Genomic DNA, 22,968 nt, shown 5'->3' with positions numbered 1-22,968 from the left:
ACGTCATTAATTTAATATATTCAGTCTCAGTTCTCTTCCACTTGCATTTACATGACTCTGAAATAATTCAATTGAAACCAGTAGAGCATTTACTTTGGCACAGCAGCTTGCATTATCCTGCTACACTAGTATGACGGAGATCGCAATCTGGCCTAAGATGTGCTACAACACAAACAGACCAGGGTCTGAGATGGATTCTTTTAAAGTCCTCTGAAAGCAAGCCTTGTTCACCAGCCCACTTTCACCTGTTGTGAAAGACATGTTCAGAGATGCCTTACAGCAAGAAATTCAGCTCATTGTAAAGAATTATTCATCTCAAAAATGTTTTTAATAATGAAAAGTGTTAGCTTAACACTGGCATTTTAGCTAGTCATTCACCAACAACACGGAAATGTACAGGCTTCTTCCAAGACTGTATGTAAATTCAACTAAGGGATTGTCTGTTTGCAAATTCATTCTTGAATTTAGGGATAGACTTAGAATTAACTTTACTGGGAGACTTGGTGTGAGTACTTACTGTATGTAACTTGATGCTTTACTGATATATTGATACACTTCAGAACTGAGTACTTTTTTTCTATTGACTGTCGAGGCAGCTTTAACTTTTACTGGTGATGCAGCTCTGCTGTATAAACAGGTTTTGGCTGTTGGCTATTGACTGTCCTAGCAGCTGGGATCCTTGAAGGATGTATGAACACAATAGTGATGAAATGGCCTGCAAAATGGGTGTGGACAGAGAAAAGAAGACACTGCGCTGTCCCCTGCAGCCAGAGATATCTCATATGACTTAGATAATACCCTGACCTAGTCTGTTGATATGGATAGGCATGAGGGTATTCAAGGGGAGACAAATTTTTCTCTGTACTCATCTTATGCTAAGCACAGGATTGCAGCTGGAACAATCTTGACTGCACTTTCAGTTCTGACACAAACCATTTTACCCAAACAGTCCACGCCATTTCTGTTCAGACATCAAAACAAATGGCAAGTTTGGTTTTAAAATAAATTCCCTATGTCATTAGCACTAATTTGTATGAAATACAGCCATGCAAATGACAAGTCATAAAGAGTTTTATTATTTATGATTTTCTTCAAAATCATGAAGGTATTTTCTTCTATGTATTTGCTGTAATGTTTGCAAGACGCTTAAGGTAGCACTTTTCCTTAAATCCTTTGATTTTTTTATTAGCATATAGAAAAAGAAATCCACAAAACAATGGACACTAAAGCTAAGCAAGGGACCAAAAGAGAATTTAGATCTTCAAATAATGAGACAACAGAATACTGAAGCTGATATACAGCTGTATTCAAATTGGGAAGTGGTTGAATTATCTGTCTGCTCTGCATGCTTTTCTCTGCCCCATGGACAGACATGATTAATGGAAAAAGGGACATAGATTAAGGTAACCCCTCTTTTAATATGTTGATGTTCTTGTATATTAGATCTAGCAGCAAAAGCATACATATTTTTTAAAACAGTAGCTTCTTTTTAAAGATGAAAAAGAGGAAAGAAGGGAGAAAGAACGGACATGGTGCTAGGATTTTGATACTATGTTGGATACTTCAGTAGTCTTCCCATCTCCGTAAGCTATTCAGCCTGCTCTGCTTTCTCACATTTGAAATTGCTCCTTTCCAGCAGCTATAGAACTTGTGTCTGTTTTACTCTCTCAAATGTATAAAATATAATTGAATGCAAGACTTAGAAAATATAAAATTTAAATCTTGAAAAAAAACACCGAGGGAAGTTACAAGGACAGAGGACTGGACTTCATAGCCTGAAGACCAGATTTTCAACTGCCTTATTGGCATCGAAAAGAGCTATGTAAATTTATACAATTTGAAGATCTTTCCACAAACTGTGGTCAGTGTCACCAGCTTCAGAATGGCATTCTTATTGTAACCAAAGAGGTGGAGGTTGGTTATTAAAAAAACGAGGAAGATCAGACAGTAGGTAGGCGAAAACTAAATACCACTGTGGTTCCATTTTGAAAGATCCATGTCTGCTTCGAGGTGACTTTAAGATGTTCTGTTTACTTTAAACAAGAATCTCCATTGCGTTTCACTTAATAGACGTACCCAAACCTTTTCTTCACATTTTGTAAATAAATTCAGCAGGAAAACTGAAGAGAATGGAGAGGATTATTGCTGTTTATTGCTACTAGAGAGATGGTGAGCAGTGAGCACTTGGGGGTGTGATCATTCACCTTTGCGGCACTGGGTATATTATTCCTCAGAATTGGTTATAGTAGTGTAGCGTATCAGACTCTGTGATCAAAAGTTCTATGATGTGTTCGCCAATATCAGCTAAAAAGGAAAAAACATTTTTTTACAGAAAACACTTCCTCCCCCCCCCCCCCATATCAGGAGATGTATATATGTATACATATATATATATATACACACACACACATATATATGTATATGTGTGTGTAAGTGTGTTTATCAGAGACTTGTATGTCTTCATTTGCCAGGAAACAAGGCCATGATCATATGCTGATAATCCAGAATATGTTAAATTTAGGGCAGTATATTTATCTATATCTGTGATTCAGAGTTTTTAATCAGCTTTAGAAGAATTTGTAGCTCTAGCTGGGTGTTCAAAACTTAGCGGTGTTTGTCAGCCTCACCATGCTTGAAACACATTCAGAGTATCCTAAAAGAAGGTCCTTCAACTATTTTTGCTCCAAAACACTACAGGAAAGCTTTCACTACTGTTTTTAAAGGAAAAAAAGTGCAGTTCCCCTGCTCAGTTCTGGTTGCTTCCTTAGCCCTTTGCTCCAGCTTCGTCTTTTGGAAATGGTAATGTCTTCCTGCCGGTGCTAGTGCAGAGAAATTCAGAGCAGCTCTTGCATTTTCTGAAAGCCCGCTATCTATGTAGTTATGCTGGGATACAAAGGACCAAACTATTGTATGCATTTTCTTGGGCATACCTGGAAGGGTCACGTGGAATCTGGCCATAATAGTGCTTTCAGAGGAGTCAGCGAGAACCTCAGATTAATTTATGGTAGAGCTGTGGATAATATATATTGGCAAAAAGCATCCCTTGTAAAAAATGGAAAAACAATAGAGAGGAGGATATGAAAATCTTATTTAATTAGTTATCCAGGGCATGCAGATGGTGCTAAAATCCAAGAACAGAACTAACTCAGTAGCTATAAGCATTCTAGGGAATGAATCATTAGGAAAGCAGAAGGATAAAACAGCCCTCAGAAATTGTTGTGATACTGAAGAACAAACCAGTAAAAATGATGTAGAATAGGATAGTGGCTGAGGAGCTAAACAAAGCTTATTTATTTATTGATTGATTGATTGAAAGCCTGTGGATAAGTCAACAGTGAAGATATTAAAAAAAAAATCAGTTACAGCTGTGCAGAGTGTTGCAATCAGGGAAAGTGTTGCACTTTGCAAAGTGGCAAAATGCTATGCTTCACAACAGTTAACAAAAATCTGAGTACTTTACTGTAAAGTTTATATGCCTATAAAGGACCTTCTCTGGGAGGATCTCCCAGTTCACTGAACATGTATATTCCGTTCATTTATATGTTTTTATTTTTTTTTTCCTGGCAAAGCATCAGCATTTGCTTCTAATGCTAGAAATACTGCTGATGACACCAAGGCTGAATTAACGCTTTGCTTACTTTTATCTCAGCTACAAGGAGGACATGAAAGCAGATACTGCAGATTTCTGTGGAGCTCATTGGAGCTCGTTGTAAATCAGACTGATGGCATGTTTTAATTTTTCAGCGAGATTTGATGGGCTAAGACAAACATCACCCTTTTCCAGCGTTACATTTATTCTAGGTTATTTAGAAACTGGTTGAAAAGTAGTGGCCTTGCTGATATCCAAGGTATTCTGCTGTTGACTGCTTCCCACTGAGGCCTTTATCATGTTACATAAATCTTGCAATGAGTTTGCGATCTGAAATATAGAGGTGCTTCTCACTCAGGCTGACTAGTTTTAATAGCCAAGTACCAAAGGACTGCAATATTATCGTTCCAAAATTTTTATTACCCTTGTGAAATGTTACAATTTGTGTAATGCCACCTGAATTGGAAATATAATTATTATTTAAATAATCTAACTCCGAAACGTTTTCAGAAATATTTAAGCACATTAGAAATTCATCCAGGGTATCTTTGGGGGATTTTAATGGATTTCATGGATTTTTAGTAGTGGATTTTAACCAAGCAAAAAGTGAGTTTAAAATGTAGAAATCAATGTATATGTTGCTTACAATGAAAAAAACGTTAGTCGTTCTGTAGGAACAAAGACACATTTTGTAATACAAATTTAATAGTATTCTGGGTTACACTAAAAGGTGTGCTTATAAACAGTATCAGGGAAATCCTTTAGTGTTTACTGCTGTGATGTAATCATAGTTTACTCAGTTTCGCATATTCTTTGTATGAGACACACAGAAAGTTACGTTTAAAATCTTTTCTTTAATAAGGTATACCAAAAAAAGAGTGCTAACTAAAGAATGTAAGAGGGAAGCTATAGAGATCTCTGATTCAATTGTGTAATCACCTAAAGGTATTAAGTTTTGTTGAAGAACTATTAAACCAGCAGTTAATAAAAGCATTGATGCTCTTAGAATTTTTGGGTTTAGATATATAGGACACAGATTATATTTGGAATACACCATCCTTCACGGAGCTGGAAAAATGGACCTTACGAATATGTTTGATTTAAGAAAAAATAGTAGTTATATCACACTGTGATATGAATAGGCATCATTGTTCTAGTGATACTGATTTCTGCTCACGTGACAGCAACCAATGTTTAAGCAAGTAGTCATGCATGACTTTCAAGACAATTCATTCACAAGTTTTGACATTTTATTTTTAATGGAAACTCCTTCAGCTTCTTTGTGTAGAAAAGGTTGGGTTTTTTTAACCTTAGTTCTTGCAGCCTCTAATGGCAAATATATATTTAAGTATATTTTCTGTATTTTAGCACCCCATAAATAGAAACTGCCTCTTACTATGTGTTTATATTCTGCATAATAGGCTTCTAGTCCATTCAAGGCCTGATTGTGGTGAAAACAATGGAACAATACTATCTTTATTTATGAGACATATGATAAAAAAATGAAGAAATACTATGTTTTTTTCCCCCTCTTCAGCTTTACTAAGCAAGCTCATAACTATTAGCCCAATGATGGTGATTTTCAACACAATTGCAGGGGTAATGGTTGCTCAGAGAAGTGGTGGAGCCTCCATCTTTGTGGAGACATTTAAAATTTGTCAGACTATAACCTGGGCAACCTGATCTGTCTTCAGAGCTGGCTCTGCTTCAGACCTTCCACAGGGTGCTTTTTAAACTCAGTTATTCTAAGATTCTGTGACTTACAACCAGCCAGACACTGAAATAATGGCTGAAGTTTTCTATCTTAATTGGCAACTGTGAAAAAAATAAATTTAGAATGTCAGTTCTGGAAGATAAAGCTAATCAAAATACTTCTGTAAATGAAAGTTTTCTACTGCCTAAGGACAGCAGAATGCACAGTGTTGTACAACTCTTGAGCTTATTATTCATAACAATCCACTGTGATGAATACAAGATTTAGGGTAAGTAGGAAAGGTCTGGAAAAATACAAAGGACGTATCTTTTTTATGGTCTTTCCCCTGTATTTTCTAGCATTTAGAAGTAGCTGGGACTTGACTAATAGACTACAAGTGACTAGCCACATTTTTTTTGTACTGTCACCATAACCTGGAGTCCTGGAAAGGGTTAAATGTGGGAAAAAGACAGTATTTTAAAGGGGAGGGACTGTATTTCATTGAATTATTCCCAGTTTACTTTGTCATCATTAGATGGGCAGCGTACAGGCAACTGGAAAGCTGTACAGCACTGCATATCCAAGAGCTCAACAGCTCCTCAGGAAGCACCCAGGAACCTCCAAACCCTGTCCTTCTGAAGTGTCCTGATGGAGGTCTTCCTATTTTCTTCTGTTTTCATAATTGCCTTTTTCCTTTCTAAATACCTGTTTCATACATTCTTCTAGAAAAAACCCAACTCTCTTCTTTGACCAAAATTCCATGAATTTATGTCACTCTATCTAAATGTAGCTTTTCCCAAATCCAGGCCAGACATGCTGTGTAGATGAAGCTACCTAATTTCACCTTTTTTTTTTTTTTTTTGGTATGAAACCTAGATTTATCTTACCCTTCTTTGAGATACAGCTGCTTACATCCAGCTGCCTGAAGGATTTCATATCTAGTGAAACTGGATTGGGGAGGTTGAAATGATGTGAAGGCAGACTCTTGGGTAGGTAGAAAGCAAAGATCCTTCTCTGCCAACAGGTTGTACGTCCTTCCTTTTGTGACAGTACAATTTTGGTGGTGGTGTTGAGTGGTCTGAGATAGATCTGTTTCTTCTGGCAGTACTCCTGACTACATGTTCCTGCTTCTGTTTTCCTGGAGTGCCACCATCTCGTGACCGTTTTTAACAGTAATCTTTTCAATGCACAATCTAGTACATCCAATTTCTAGAATTAGTAGTGTGTAGAGAGAGAGGTATTTCATCAACAAGGATCATGCAGAAGGACACTGTAATTGCCTGTACATTAAAACTGCATCTACTTTGTTTTTTACAGTATTTTGGTCTGTATTAATTGTTGGTATTAGTAGCTCTTATTAGTGACTATTCGTAGTATCTAACAGTAGCTTCCAAAGACTCCAAGAAACAGATACCAAGTAGAACATCTCACTGTTTTTCAGTAACCTAGCATTAGGGAAATACAAGCCAACGTAAAAAACCACCATAAGCAGGGAACAGGGGAAGGAGCAAGACAGAAGAGATGGAGAATGAGTGAGGGAGACAAAATGGGGATACTAAACATCAACCACTTTGAAACAACTGGCAGATTAAGGTAGCTGAATGATAGTTTTTTTCAAATACCCTTTGGAAACTTGAAAGTAGAATAACGTAAGCAGTTCGATCATTATGGTATATGCATGTATTTAAATTTCTGACATTAATGTTTTTCAACAATGAGTCATCTGTCTCAAAAAGCAGCTATAGAGGATATATCGGATAATGTTTTGTGTTGCTGTACAATTTACCAGCCTGCTAAATTAAAGCATCGGCAGAAGATTTTGAATTAATACTGTCAAAAGTCTAATAAATTTTAATGATAAGAATCAAAGCACTTTAATATGCCAAGATTAATCTTTAAACACATTTTTATGTCTGTTTTTTTCAGGTTAATGTTCGAATTAAACTAATCACAAGCTAAAGAAAGTTTTGTTTACCACTGTCATCCCAATAATAGTTTGCTTTATAATGCAGAGGATGTCAGCACTAGTTTTCTGAAATTGTCTGTATATCAGGAAGGTATGATTCTGCTAACCTTTTGGAAGTGGTGTTGCTATTTGGGAACCATTTGTGTGATTACTTTATAGCACGTGGCTCTAGATTTACATTCCATAATTCCTTGCCATATGTTGAGGGCTATTTAATAATTAGAGCAGTTAACTCTGTGAAAACAATGTAAATCAATTTCCCTCTTACCTGGGATTATTGCGCACATCAGAGGACACGAAACATTTTAGTAAAGTTGTATAGCTGCAGTCAGAGATTGGATTTAGTTGCATCTGACCAAATTACATTTATTTTTGATGTCCATACGTGCATATTTGGTCCTGCATCTGCGATTTTTTTTTTGTTGAATCAGTAGAGATCCTAATGTGCAATTGGTTTGGGGAAAACATGGATGCCCCATCTTCCATCTGCTTCATCTGTGTTTTTTACAAACTGTAGGTTAAGTGTCTTGTAATCTTTCAGTGTTATGACTAATAGAGTTGATTGCAATCCAAATTCAGTGCTATGGACCACTGACCTTCACTATGTTCTGATACATACAGTTCAAGAAGAATCAGTTAAAAACTGATGTATGCTGTAAAACCTACATGTCCATTATATATATGTCGGCTTTTCTTACAACAGTGACACTGAAAATGTATCAGAGAACTCAGAGTACTTTGCACAAGGGGGGACTTTTATATCTGAGTAAATACATCGGGTACATGAGGGTGAAGTAACCGGGAGGTATGATTCACCATTGGTAACAGAACAGATCCATGTCTCCAACCCCAGTACGGTGCTGTTTCACAGGTCACATAATTTCTAACACAGATTTGACTTGAGTGGAGAGGTTTATGCAGAAGATACATTCCACCTGGAAAGATGACTTCTAATTTGAAGCTCCTATTTTTTTTTTTTTCTTGAAGTGTTTATAGCTTGCGTTTGTGATCTTTCATGTGAATGTAGTTTCCTGGAGTTATCTATCTGTGTTTAATGCCGCCTTCTATTTTAATTTAAAAAATTGCATCCTCTTCATCCCTTAAATACCTGAATTCTGGAATAGCAGTGTATCTTCTGATTGAAAGGTTGCCGCTTCATTAGTTCTTCTCCTCTTTGTTGGTCTCTATTGCTTGGTGCTGATTCTCTCATCCAAGAGAGGTAATTGTCTCCCAACACATTCCTTGCTTTTTCTTTCTTGTGTCCATTCTCAGTTGTCCTAAGATAATAGGTTCTTCAGACCACTTCTATCGGGAGACTGGGAGTTATTTGAGCCATCCTTTTCCATTCCCTCAAGTGTGTGAGCCTGTCAGCACAACAACAGAGCAGAAAGGGAATGGAGGGGGAAGGAGAGTCTGCAGTCATCTCTAAGAATTTAGCAGTGGGTTGAAGGAACAATTCCTGTCCTGAATACACCACCCTAATTTTCTAGGTATTTCCTTTTGCCTGAAGTCTAAAGGCTACTGCAGATGCCTTTTTGTTCTCATTATTTGCAGTAATTTATATTTTTCACAATTTATAGGCTTGCAGAATGAGGAATGAAGTTCCTCTGGATGAGAGGAAGCTGAGGAGCAGTTGTAGTGTGGAGTATATAAATGATGGAAAACGGGAGTTTGAGCCTTAGATTCTATGTGGTGTTGATAAAACACCTCTGCCATCCTGAGGGCATGCTGCGGCATTTCACAGACTGTCCTTATCAGTGTCCAAACTGTTAATTGAGTATCAAACAGTGGACTTTTTTTCTACTGGATCTTTAAATGTGAACTTGGTACTGCATTGCCTTGTGCGGTTTCTGAACAAAAGGGAAGATATTTCCTTGTGGAAAACTAACTAAATAAATAAAGATGAGAAGGAAGAAATATAAATGCCTGTTGTTTGAGATAAGGGAATGGTCACATCCTTAAAAATCCCTTTCCATCTGCTGGGTGCTAAAAGCTGTCAGAGAATTCTTTATTTTTGTACCAGACATTTTGTCTTTAGTTGACCATAAAAAAAAAAAAGAACAGATGATCTTGTTTGGTATTGCATAATATCTATTTATAAAATAAGCGATTGTTTTAAAATAATATTCTGTAGTAGATGCTGTCTGCATTTTCACAAAACCATAGTATCTGCTTAGAAGAATATGCACTTTAAGAAACTGGATTCTAATTAAATTCGTATTAGGCATTGCTTCAAAGAAAAAACATATACTGTTTTGTATTTTCTACCTGTAAAAAAAAACAACCACTGTTAATTTAATACTTAAAAGCAGATTCTTGTCACAAATATATAGCCTTTACGCATATAGAAGCATGATGGGCTCTGAAAGTCCCATGGACAGCCAGAGGGGAATTCTCTTGTCACAGGCAACCATGAAAGACAAATTTGAGGCTGCTTAATCCAAGCTCTGGGAGTATCCTGGGAGTATGTTTTAGAGGAGATTCTGGGAAACAACTGCTATCTATAAAATAGCTCGGAGACATTCAAGTGACTCAGCTGTGGGACTTTTGAGTGCTACAGTATACTTCTTGTAGGCGCATTACACAGCCTTAATTGAAGACCTTTTTTTTTTTATTATTATTAACTATATAACAGAAGAGTAACTGACAACTCAGTAACATGTTAAAATGGGATTTAAAAAAGATTGCCCCATTACTGTCCATGCTATTATTTTTTGCTCTTTTGGGGAGTACTTGTTTGATTTAAGTATTAATATGATTCTCTGTTGGGTCAAGCCATGAACTCGTTTGTCAGGACTCCTGTTTAGGAAGAAGTTTATTATCCACGACCACCCCACGCGTTGTCCTGGCAAACAAAAAAATGTTAATAATTAAAAAAAAAAGCAGCTAGGCAGCCAGTCTGATTTCTGTTGTGTCTCAAACCCCATACCTCTCTTCCTCCTTTCCCTGCGTTTCAGCAACCCTGCATTTCAGATCAAGAAGGTGTAAAGAAAAAAGTGTGCCTACCTGTTCTTATGCATCCTGAGTATTTAGGGTGTTAACATACATGCAGCCTCCAGCTGATCTTAGTAATCCATGCTTTTTTGAGAATATTAGAGTAGTCTGGGTAAACATTAATTTCCTGTACTTCATAGTTATTTCACCTGGCTTAAAATAGGAACTGCTGGCTGGTTGATAGAAGGATTAGAATGCTGTCTATTTTTTTTGACAGTATGTCACAATCTTCTGAAATGCTATTACAGAATTTCATAGAGCATTACCTATTAAAAATATATTCGAGGCTCCAGCTGCAAAAAAATGCATTGAGTGCCTGCTAATACACAGGCCTCTATTAAATAAAGGCACTACCTTTTTCTGCCATTGGTTCCTGTCATGCTTGAATGCAAAGTAAAAGGCTAGCAAAAGATAAAAGAACCGTAGCTCCATTTTTAATGACTGTACAATCCAGGACTTCAGCAATCAGGCACTCACTATACACGGACAGTAAAATTAGTCTATCTGAAAGGATCATCATTTTCAATGCTTTCTTGAGTCTGTTGATCTCTACAGGAGCTCCATCCCAAGCCTTTAGGACTTGGGAACACGTGAATTTCATACTTTGCTCTGATAGCAGCAAGCCTCGGGAAGGTGCTGACCTCTGGTGACAGTGAGCGTTTGCCACAGAAGTGTGGTTTCTGTCAGCTTCAGGGTGCCAGCTCTTTTTGCCATGGCTGACCACAGAGACAGGCATTCTCCAAAGGCTTCCCCTGAAGTTGGCCAGCACCAGAACGAAGCCTTTTTCACGGACTTCAATGGGCTCTGGCATGCTACCCAAATCTTCATTAAATAATTAACAAGCGCTGTGACAGTGTCTGGTCTGGCTTAGAAAAAATAGTGTGTAGCCAAAGGGTGAAATCCTTTATGTATTCTGTATGTATTATCACAGTTCCTTGGTCATGCCAATGTGAGTTCTGCAGCCATTTCGCGTGTCCTTGAAGTGGAAGGACTTTAACCTCTGATGTTCTTCCAGGAGATTATGAGAATTTGGGTTTTTTTTAACATTTGGAATGTGGGAAGGTACTGAAGGAGAACCACCTGTCATAACTTGTGCTTTTAATGGCAAGTTGACGTGTTTACTAGCATAAGCCAAAGGGGCTCCTGAAATCTAACCTGGAGAAAATCTAGACTGAGTGATCTTGGTTAGAAAAGCACCGGGGCCTGTGTAAGAGGAGATGAACAAGCAAATAAGCTGGCAACTAAAGTCAAGTGAGTCAGGAGCCACTGTGCAATAAAGGCATATCTTAAGAAGCCCAGACTTGGCCACTTCATGACTCTAAAGAGAAACTTGAAGCTGCTGCTTTTTTAAAATGATAATGCTGTTATGGGGAGATATGCTCTGGAATACAGGAGGGGCTGGCAGAGCGAGTGTATCAAATGGGATGATTTATACATGCTGGGACTTGGAATACAGCACAGAGGTTAAACCTGAAATTAGCCTAGAAGGGTAGTGCAGGAGAATTTGACAGGGTATTCCATGACTCTAAGCACTGAGGTCATAAAATTCAAATATTTAAAAATAAAGAAGAGAGAGAGAGACTTCTGAATATAAGTTTCTAAAATAATTTTGTGAATTTTTCTGCCTTACCTGCATGTTATAGTTCCTTTCTAATAGCACAAGCCTCTAAGCAGATTAGATGGAAATATGGTTGCATGGGAATAATAACTCTGCCATCCATATTTGTGTGATGACACTGATTCAGGTCAGTCCAAATAATTACTGCCCCACTTTATCAGTCTGCTCCCTTCCATTTCCAGACTTGAGTGCTCTTGTTCTCTTTGTCTTCCTCTGTCTCATTCTTCAGACAGTGTTGGGGCAGTCTGGTTCATTTTAGCTTTATCATGCTCATCCAGTTGATCTAAACAATGCAGTAGTCCCATTTGTTGCTCAGCCTGGTTATTATACACAATCTCTTTGCATCCTGATGGAAGCTGTAGCATCTAAAGGGATAAGGTTTAGTGCTGATGTTTTATTTTTCATTTGAATGCCATGTAGTTTTGGTTTGCTGCCAAACGTGTTGTGTGTTAGCTAAGTTCATTTTACTTTAACCTTTTAAGTAACCCCTCTCAGTAAGATCTCATTTCTTCCAGCCAAACTCAACTATGTTTTCACTTTCATGTTTTTATTGAACATTTTGTGCAGCTCCAACTAAAAATGACTCACATTTGTTGTTTATTTTAGAGCTGAATGCTATTTAATTCTTTTCCCTTTTTTCTTGGTGTGTGAGAATGTAATGAAAAGGGAACAAATTGAGATTTGGTGGATTTCACGGTACTCTGGCTTTATGGGAACAGATTTCATATTACCCATGTGTTTAGATTGCCCTTCCCAATGATTTAATTCATTCCTCCTTATTCCTATTTTCAACATTTTGTTTCTCCCTTTGTTAATTGAACCATAGTCGAGACTACTGTTTATAATTACTCAGTTGTCTCAAATGTTTATATAACTAAAGCACCCATGTTGTATGAATATCTTTGCAATGAGCCTGTAAATTGGAGGAATACTTTGTTTAAAAGATAGGAAAAAAATTCAGAAAGATGTCTAGGTAAGTAATTGCTGTCTTAATCTCTTGGCAGTTGATACCTCTGAGACTGGCTTGAGGTGCCAAAATTCTATGAAGTCTAGTGGTAATGACTGAGTATCTATGTGTCTTCTTTTCTCCATGCAAAGAAACAATTAAGTTATGCACTTCTGAGTTGCTTCAAACTCTCTCATGTGTTTAAGTACCGTCAGGATTCAAGCTAGACACCGGTTGATTGGTTGGCCCAATGTGATATGGACTGCACCAGTCAGTACTGTAGCCTTCTCATCAGGGATGAAATATGTTCTGGCTTAAACTTCTTACTTGTTCTCTACCTGATTTGTACAAAGTATCTGAATCTGTCTCTCCCGCTTTCTGACTCTGTTAACTAGACACAAGGCTTTTGATCGTTCTGGGAGAGTGGTTTCTTCCACTGAAGATGTTTTACTTTGCATGTGTTCGTATGTGTCAGAACACGGACTGTTTTGTACTGCTGGACTGTAAAGCTAATCACAGTATTTGGCCAATCAGTCCCATACAGACTGAAGGCTTAGGTTTGGCAGTGCCTACATCTCCTGGACCCCAGGTATACTGGAATTCATTGCTTCGAACAGTCAGGTCTTCTTTGTGGAACATGGGGAAAGCTAGGCATGTTAGCACACCTCGGAAATGGTGTGGGCATAGCCTTAACTGTCTGCAAAAGCGGTTCATAAAGTCAATAAACTGAGTGGGGATCTGTCAGGCGAACTTATCAAGAAATGCCGAAGAGAGGCATGCAGCTGAAGCCTTTTCTTACCAACACAGGTGAAACATCCAAGCTTGGGTGGGAAAACATTACTGGTCTCCACTTCATCTGTTCACAGTGGTGTGCCCGCTGTAGAGATCATGCTGTTCCTCCTTTCCTGAAAAGAGCCATCAGAGTAGCTGATAGCCCGGGATAATGGAAACTTGTGAGAGAGAGAGCACCTCATGGCAAGTGTGTGCTCTGATTTAAAGCAGAGACATGAACTCCAGTTACTGTGTGTCAGGGTCTGTCTTGACCACAAAGGTGAATTTTCTAAGATAGGGCATGCTTCCTCAGTCTTTGGAAGGATTGTTCTGCTTTGTGTAAATAATTAGATATTGAGCAGAGAATTCAATTTGTGTCTGCTGCATCCCATGAGTACTGCTAGGCTGTGGAATTGGTCTCTTGCTTGTTTTCTTGCTTTGTCTCTCAAAGTCTTTCTGGCCCAGTAAATTTGTAATTATTTATAGTTTGAGGAATTCGTTGGGACTTGGTTGAGAGCCAGTTCTTTAAGCTGCTTGGCAGTATCAGGGTATTTTTGCCTTAAGGTGGAAATTTAAGCAGCCAGGGAATTTTAGGTACTGACAGCGTTAGACAGGAATTTGGGACTAAAGGGGATTCAGACAAATATAAGTGCAAAATTTAGTCATTATAATCTGGACCACAGAGACATTCAGATTAACTTTTATTGATTTAAGTGGAAACTTGGAGCTTAAATAACTTTGTGGAGCTTGTCCAATATGCTTAAAGAGATAATTGGGCACCAAAATCAGTCTTTAGCCCTACCCTTGAGTGACTTTCTCAAACTTGTGGAGGAAATCTCTAATAAGTTAAAACTGTGCCTCAAATGTGACTTGTATCCAAGACTCTTGGACCCTTTGGAAATGTGTTTAATTTTGTTACCTGAAGTAAGAAGGTCTGCAAATTAAAGGTTTCTTGGGAGAGAGAGAGAGAAGAAAAAGTAGTAAAGATAATGTTTGTGTATGTGATCTGCGCTCTTCTTTTTCAGTGAGAGTTAAACCACAAAGATGTCACATGCATGTGAAAATTGTCTTAGTAATGTGTAAATGTAACAGCACAGAGAGAACTTTTTAATTTTCTGTTTGCTAACTGGAAGCAGTGCTCTTACAGTTTGAACCAGTGTCTTTTACATACAGGACAAATCTGAGTAATTAAATGGCTGTGGAGATATATGACATTATTTCAGCTGCAGATATGCCGGCATTTCATTCTGTGCACATTTTGTGGGTAACCTAACCTCACCTAAAGATGTTAGCTCAGCTAAAAACATTTCTGAAAATGTTTTACCAAGTCTTATCTTTGCTACAGAAGAAAAGGATGTTGACAGATAAGCTAAACGTTTTTTTTTTTCTAGCTTAGTGTGTGGTTTTTTAATGGTCAAAAAGTCCCTTGCCTCTAAAGATACACCAACTTTTAACTGAAGTTTTGTATTACAGTAATTTCTCCCTCAATTTTATATTTTCCTGCTATTTCGGACCAACTATATTCAATTTCAGAATAAAAAATACTACTTTTCTGAAATAAAAATTCCAGTTACAGATTTGGCTTATACACAGGACCAGGCATGCAGTTAGTCTAAATGACATAATGGTATTTATTTCAAGAGTACAGTGTTGCTTTACGGGGTTGCCCAACTTCATGAGTTCTGTGTAGGCCTTTGGAGGGCCTCTGATAGTCTTTTCATGGAGCTATCTATTTAGAATATGATGTAATATCTGGTAATAGGTATTAGCTCTTCAGAGGGAAATCAGTTGGGGTCTGTTAGCCTACTGGCTTTCAATTCCTGTATCTTTCTCCAGAGTATTTTCTCCAGAATATATTCTTGTTTCAGTCAACACCGTGAGAGATGAAGTAGAGTCCCTGATTCAGGTCTCATTTAAACCAGAGTGAATCAAGAGAGCAACTGTTAACAGTAACACTTACAGGTATTCCTAGGTCTTACTGGTAAGCTTACTCTACATATGCTTCATTAAAGGTGAAGATTTGAAAGAGAATTTTACTTATGGCTCATATTAAGAAATTGTCTTGCCAATAGACGAAGGATAGAGTGAGGCTATTGGAAATGAAGCACTGCTGTCAAGGAGGGAAGTGAATTAGTTTCTTCTCACAGTTGGCTTTAATTTACAAATTGGAAGTTTATTTATGTAGGCACATGTGGCTTTGAAACTGTTGTGATTTAACAGTGGATAATGAATGAAGATGCTGAGTAGCTGGATAGATAAAACTGTCACATAAAGCACCAAAACCAAATATAAAGAAGAACTGGCAGAGCAGTATTTTGAAATATCTGCATTCCTATGGATTTTGCTGCTCTTACAGCTCCACGTCGCCTGACCTCCTCTGATCCCCATTCCCTGCCAGCCAGAGAGTGTCTTGAGCTGTCAACAGACACACTAAGGAGCTTGTCAGATAAGGGCAGCATGTTGAGTTGGAACAGTGTTTGATGGATTAAGACCCTGGCTGTTTCACCTGTGCAATTCCTGACTTGTATTATGAATGACAATTTCAAAGCCTTTGGGCGACATTGCCAAGCATGCCCTTGGAGACCATATTACAATGTCAGAACAATGTCAATTCCAGTTAAATAATTTTTATAGCAAAATAATTAAAGTAACATCAAGCTTTTGACAGCATTTCCACAAAAACTCAGAAATCCTCAGCTAAGGCTCCCACAGCACTGCAACTTGACCTCCTTTTTTATTTTTTTGTCGACATAATTAAAAAACAGTATTTTATTTTCACATTTTTTGCACGCTGTAGCAGCCTTTCAGTTACAGCCTTGCAGTGTTCTCCTGGGTACTATTTAGTCTACATTTAAAATAATGTTTGTAAGAAATTATTTCATGCTATGCATTAGAGCTGCATATGTATATTTTAAAAGCTCTGTCCCACCAAGAATACTTATTTTAGCTACCCAAACCCTGAATTTACAGTTTTATTGAATGAAAATCCAAATTAAATAATAAAAACCAGTCCAACACAATCTAATAGCCTGTTTTCTTGCAAAGATAGCCCTATCACATTAATGGATAATATAGCCAGCTTCATGCAAACAAACATTTGGAACCTTGCTGATGGTCCACTCTGAAGACTTCACAATGATCACACTCCTTTCTTCTCTTCCTTTAAACATACCTAGAATGAGCCATGCATGTTTTGTCCCTGCCCTCTGCGCAGAAGGGATTGTAGATTATTTTGGTGAGCGAAGGAATGAGCAAATCACAGATCGCTCTCAAATTTGAGGTGTATTCAGAAAAATTCTTTCAAGAACGATAACCCTGCCTCAGAGTTTTCCAGGAAAGAGGGAGCTCTCGGGTGTGCCCAGCCCTGCATGTCTAGCTACCCCACATCGCAGACACTAGAACCTTGTGTACCCCTTCAGTGGTGCAGGCAGCTGAGAAGGGACATTTGAAGAAAGCAGAGAAATTTTGAAAAATGCCTGGCAAGGAACAGTCCAAAGGAACTCATTCAAAATTGAATTGCCACTGTGGAAATTTCCAATTTTGACAAATTGGTAAATGCTGATGAGGAACCTTTTCGTCCGACTTTTCTGACCATCTCCATTACTCAACCTGTGATCGATTTAGACTTCAGTCACTGCAAATTCTCTGCCAAGCAGCTTACTTCAGCTGAGGCAGCTCTTCTACCGAGGAACAAGTCAGCAGGACTTCAGACCATCAGAAAGGCTATCCCAGCAGCAGGAGACTTGGCATAATGCAATGGACAAAGGCACTGGTAAAAACTCTAACTAAGCTCTGAATTCCTCTTCTAATTTTTGATGAGTCAATGATGTTGACATTTTCCAGTGTGGAAATGTTGAACAGCTGAAACCAGATTGGTAAACACCTGTACTTCACGTTACTTACACTTCATTTAATCCTTCTGCCTCAGCTTCCCAAGTACGGAAAAATGAAGATAATAAATTTATTATTAAGAGAGAGATTATTATAATTATTGTTTGTAAAATCCTAAATGTAATTAAAGCACACAGTAAACCTTCCAGATAAGGACAGATAAATAAGGATCTATAAATCTTCTGCAATTTGATATGTTTATTGCTTTTTCTTACTTTTTGATTTTTTTTTTCAGTATTGTTGTCATGACAGTTCAAGTAAGGAAAGGGAATCAGAAGGAACCAGTGCTTGAGAACCATGTGAAACACGATCTTAATGCTTTTACTACTTCCATAGGGCATGTTTTTTCCTCCATTTATTCTTAACTTACTTGACTTTTTTTTTTGTCAGTTTACTTTTGGCTTCCATCTTCTGAGAAATTGGCCTAAACTAAGCCAGATAAGGCTTCTCATTTAGCAATTATAGCCAAGGCAAGTTAGAAATGATGCTATAAGAGCATTTACTGAATTTCAGAGCACTTCATGTGATGATGGCATCTACATGTCATATTCTTTGCTCGAGATTTTTTTCCCCTAAAAGAAGCAACAGAAATAGAAACTATATCCTTATCCTTTCCTGTTCCTGTTTCTTTGTTTAACCTTCAAAGGCAGTGATTCAGAATAACTTAAGAGCTCACAAGTATAAATGAGTCAGCCACCCCTCTTCCCAACAGAGGGTTCTTCTTTAAAAACTAGACTTTTTCAAAAGCACAGGCCTTCACTTTTGAAAATCAGGCCTTTTAGTTACGTGTTTATATGTCAACTGAAGAAAAAGATTTTATAATTCTAGTGGAAAAAACTTGTCCTTAATTTTTCTCAAAAAATAAACTCTCAATTTGTACATGAATACATGTTGCACTGAATATTTTTTAGCTGAGTACATTCCTTTGGCTCTCCCACGAGCGCTGATGATCCAGAACTGTTTGAATCTCCAGTGGGCTTGTTCTGTTCTTGACAGAACGTGAGTTATAAAAAGCCTGTAACTGTGGAGCCTGCTGGATGAATTCTGATTAGAGTCCATCTGAAGCTGTGCTTTGTGCCTCTGAATTTTTTTCAGTAAGTTACCAATGGGACAAAGTGGTATGTTTTAATGCAGACTTTATTTGATGAGCATGCATTCTTTCAAAGCAATAACTGCAATATCTGTTTTAAAAATCGAGGATTCATTTTTTTCCTTTTGTAGATGATGATTCTGAAACTCTGAGTTCGAATTTGTAATTCAGAGGAATCCTTATTGTAACTGTGTAAAGTAACAAAGAAGAAACAGACTCAAGGCCCAGGCTGTTAACACTAACAGATGGTAACAGCAATAATTCAAGATTTATTACATTTCAGCTTCTTTTGTCTTTAAGGGCCAGTTTCCTTTTATGTAGGGTATGAATAGAAATTTATAAAAAATGCAGAATTTTGAGAGAAAATAGGAGGCAGAGATAAAAATCTGCCAGTCCTTCTTTTGTGTACTTTCCTTTTTCTTTTTATTTCCTGTCTTCCTTTGTCCTGTTTTCTCATCCTTTCTTTTCCCTCAGTCTTCTCATCTCTTGTAACTTTTCAGCTTCTCTTGTCTCTTTCATACCCTTTTTCAAGATGTTTTACCTATTCCCTTCACTCTCTGCTGTGGTGTGGCTCTCTCCTGAGGAGAAGCAGCCTGGTGGAGTACCTGTCACCAGGATGAACCCTCATTTCAGGGGGGAGCAACTGGTTGCGTTGAAACTCACTGCTGTCACCATTGTCTGGAGCTGTGCTGGTTTAAGGCAGTTTTGAAAAAAAAAAAAAAGGTGCACAATTAATTTGCATCCATTCCCGTTCCTGAGGCTATCAGGGATGACTTTGCCCCAGGACTTTTTATGTACATTGAAGTGCTTATCTAAATTATGACAACCTGAAATGAAGCTCTTGCACCTGAGGGACTGTGGATAACAAGCCTCTTCTTCTTTCCATCCATCTCCCCCTCCACTCCCTAAGTCTTGATCCTTCACCCCAAGGATTTGCAGTGATTTGAAGTGAGTAATGCACACCAACAAGGGGAATCTACAGACTGTTGTAATGGCATTCAATGATATGTTTTGGTCAGTTTGTTCTCGGCTCTGTCTTCTCTGTTCATTTCTGATGGGAGGATGGATCCAGAAGTGTGTAGAAATAATATGATAAGAATATGGGACTTTTTTTGAAATTAAAACTTAAAATGCAAGGCACCTGAATATTCCATGTCCTGTATGCAAAGCATAAGGTCATTTCCAGATGTCAAATAATACATCAGATGCAAACAACTGATAGCAAGAGGGTGAGGTTACAAGCGGACCATGCTTCTAACCATTTGAGAGGGGTGTGTGTGTGCAGGTTAAGAACTGCCAAGTGACTTTGTTGCCTATATAGGGTTCCTTCAGATTATACCAGTATATATGAAATTAGCCTTGGTTCTCTGCTGCCAGGATACTTGATTGTCAGTCATATTTTTCTACCAGCAGTTCAGTGCTTTTCATGGAATTGTAATTAAGATTTTCTGTTGTCATTATAGCATAGGCCAAATTTCACAGTACAGGCCAAATTTCACAGTTAGTCCCTGCAGCAGAGTTTAACCCCCTGAAGAGTAGCTCTCTTGTCACTTTTCCATTTTATCTCAGCCTGTGCCAGGTAACCATTTGGAGAGAATAATCTTTTTTTTTTTTTTTTCTGGAGAGTCTCCTACAGGCAGCATGCGGTCACTAGTCTTCTGAACTGTACTTGTGGTTTCGGTGTGATGTTTCAGTCAGGCCCATACTTTATCCGTGTTGAATACTATGAACAGTGCAGACTCAGCACCTCTTGTTGTGCACTGACTTAAAATTAGTTTGTAAGGTATTTTGAGTAGAAATCAGCTCAGCTTTTGTATGGATGCTGCATATGAGATTACAGAAGTCTCTATCACACAAGTAAGAATGTCTCAGGATGTGCAGGGGAGCTGTGCTTTTGAACTTTCAGAGTGACACGTAGTAAGAGTCAGTCTTTATTTGCTGAAAAAGCAGAGTTGATCCTGGAAAGAAGATTCTTTTGGCTAGGAAAGGCTTTACAAAGACCTGTATTTTAATAAGCACGTCTAGTGTTTGGCTAGAAAAGGAAATTCAGGTTTCCTTAAAGATGAGAGTGCAGGAATGTGCCTCCCCCATGCTCCGTAAGTCTTCTGTAAGTACTGCATCACCCCATCTCTGCTTTGGGTGCAGCTACATCTCTTTGAAAATACACTGCTCTCCATCCTCACTGAACAGTCTTGCCTTTGTCTGGTGGCTGGTAGAGCATCCCCCGTCATGGGTAAGCGCTGGTGATTTCTCCAATAGGGGGCAGTGATTATACTGTTGGCCTCAATACAATTCAATGTAAAATCTGCCTATGCCGCGTATTTGTCAAAAGGTAGCTTTTAGGAATATAGAAACTATTAAGAATCCATATTAAATTATGATTAAATATGGAAATCATAATATAACAGCAGGATCACTCATATAACAGGCAGCTGTATTATTTTTTAGGAATGGGAAATTCTGGGGTGTGTCAAATTGGAGCTAGTTGTATTCAAATATTTCTTTTCCAGCCAGCAACTGGCTTTAAGGCAGAGAATTCCTCGTGTTGACTGTGTTGAATGCAGACAGTAGTTGGCAATTGCTGTAAGAAATTTCCTGCAAGTGTCTGCTATCCCTCTTCGTCAATATTGTTCCATTTTGAGCCTAATTGAAAACTGAAGAGAGAAAACTCAGCAATTATTTTTCCCTGCAGTACAATATTTAATATTCTGATTTCATGGCTGTCTGACTGCAATGATTAGGAAGAACATTTTCTTATGGTATTTACAGTACCACAACGATATATCAGGAGCATCGTGTACCAAGGGAGGGAACTATTATGTTAAAATACATTCCACTTAAAAACATACCCTATTAAAAAGTAGGATGCTGTTGCATGTTACATTTGGTTTAGTCAATAATTGCTTTGTAAGCTTTTTCTTGTCTTTGGCTTTGAAAAAGCTATTCAGGGTGAAGAAAGCAGCCTTGAACTAAAAAGGCTTTAATAGGAATGATCTGCAAGAACAGAGATCACACCTCTGCAACAAAGGCCTCTTCTGTTTAGAACTGCACTACCGTGTTAAGTCCAAGACAGCGTGGTTATTTTTGCTGGTAGAGAAATGGGAAATATGTTTGTAGTTGCTGAAGGCTGTATAGTCCTTTAACTGAAACAAACTATTCAGTGGGACAAACTCTTGTGTGATAACCCCTGTGTTAAGTGGGGTAGAGACCCTTGGTATTTACAGCAGAATTCTGGTTAGAATAAGTAAATAAGGACAGAAACTTCTTCAAAATGTCCCATAATTTTGCCTAGAGAGTTTGAAGAAGTACTATAAATGTAAAATGTTTGCTTGTTTTTTCTTTTTATATCAGATAGTATTACTGAAGTCTTCACTAACATCTACGTGACCAGTTTTGGACCTGTTTCAGATACTGATATGGTGAGTTTTTGAATCTTTTGCATATATAGTAAATGGTATAAGATATATACTATTAACTTCCTTTAAACTTGTATTCTACTTTTACTTACTGTGGAGAAATTGGGAATCATTTCATTGAAGTCAGGAAGTGCCAAATCCCAGTAGTTCTAGAGATGGAAATTAGTTTATAGACCTACATGATAAGCACACTTGTATTAACTGTTTAGTTTGGACCAGTGAATTTTTTGATTGTCCTCACTGACTGTACTTTGGTTCGTATCCTGGAGCAGTCTTGACACGGGTGAACTGAATTCCTCTTGGATGAAACTAGAGTGAAAGGTGGACTGTAGGAGCACACTTAATGTTGGCAAAGGTCTGAAGGACCTGACTGGAGTCAGTCTAAACTAAACTTCTTGAAAGATGGTGCTTAGAAATTGGGTCGTCAGCATGTTTGTGATGTTCTACACTTCTATCCTTCATAGTTTGTACTATTTAGCAACCATTAAAAAGAAACATTAAAAGACATTAAAAAGAAAGAAACTGTCAGAATATTGCTCTGGATTACAATTTTTCATGAAAAGAGTGATCTAGAAAGCTCTGAGGCAAGGCGTCCTTTGTAGGCTCACTGCAAATCATACACAGGTTAGGGAGAATTTGTTGCACCAGGGAGAAAGATCTTCATGGACATAACATCTCTAAAAGGAAAGAAGGGAAGGAAAATCTGAAAGTTACTGTAGCTGTACTTGCCATTCCTGCAAGAAATTATTTCCTGCATTAAATTATTTTTGAAGTGTTTTGAACACTCATGATGATATAGGAGACATACAAAATACTACCTATGTGTATCTCTAAGTATTAAAAAATAAATATTTTTTAAAATCAGGCAATATTTACTTTTTCTATGAAAACTTTCATGTTATGCATCATACAAAACGGAATATTTTGATGTTACAAGCTAGGTTGCAACAGAACTAAATATTTCATGGTATGGTGTACAATTTAAAAGTAACTT

The 22,968-nt window shown here is 37.7% G+C and overlaps 1 protein-coding gene across 1 annotated transcript in view; it reads left to right on the top strand.

The window, feature by feature from the left end:
- Positions 1-22,968, top strand: part of GABRA2 (gamma-aminobutyric acid type A receptor subunit alpha2) — a 57,414-nt gene that overhangs the window by 4,941 nt on the left and 29,505 nt on the right. The window contains exon 3 of the mRNA XM_074155252.1: positions 21,910-21,977. Coding sequence (XP_074011353.1) covers positions 21,910-21,977 — 68 coding nt within the window. The remainder of the gene's footprint in view (positions 1-21,909; positions 21,978-22,968) is intronic.

Source organism: Numenius arquata, chromosome 10, assembly GCF_964106895.1.
Source record: "Numenius arquata chromosome 10, bNumArq3.hap1.1, whole genome shotgun sequence".
NCBI classification, from domain to species: domain Eukaryota; kingdom Metazoa; phylum Chordata; class Aves; order Charadriiformes; family Scolopacidae; genus Numenius; species Numenius arquata.
The sequence above is the reverse complement of the archived record's forward strand: the minus strand, read 5'-3'. Positions and strand labels throughout refer to the sequence as shown.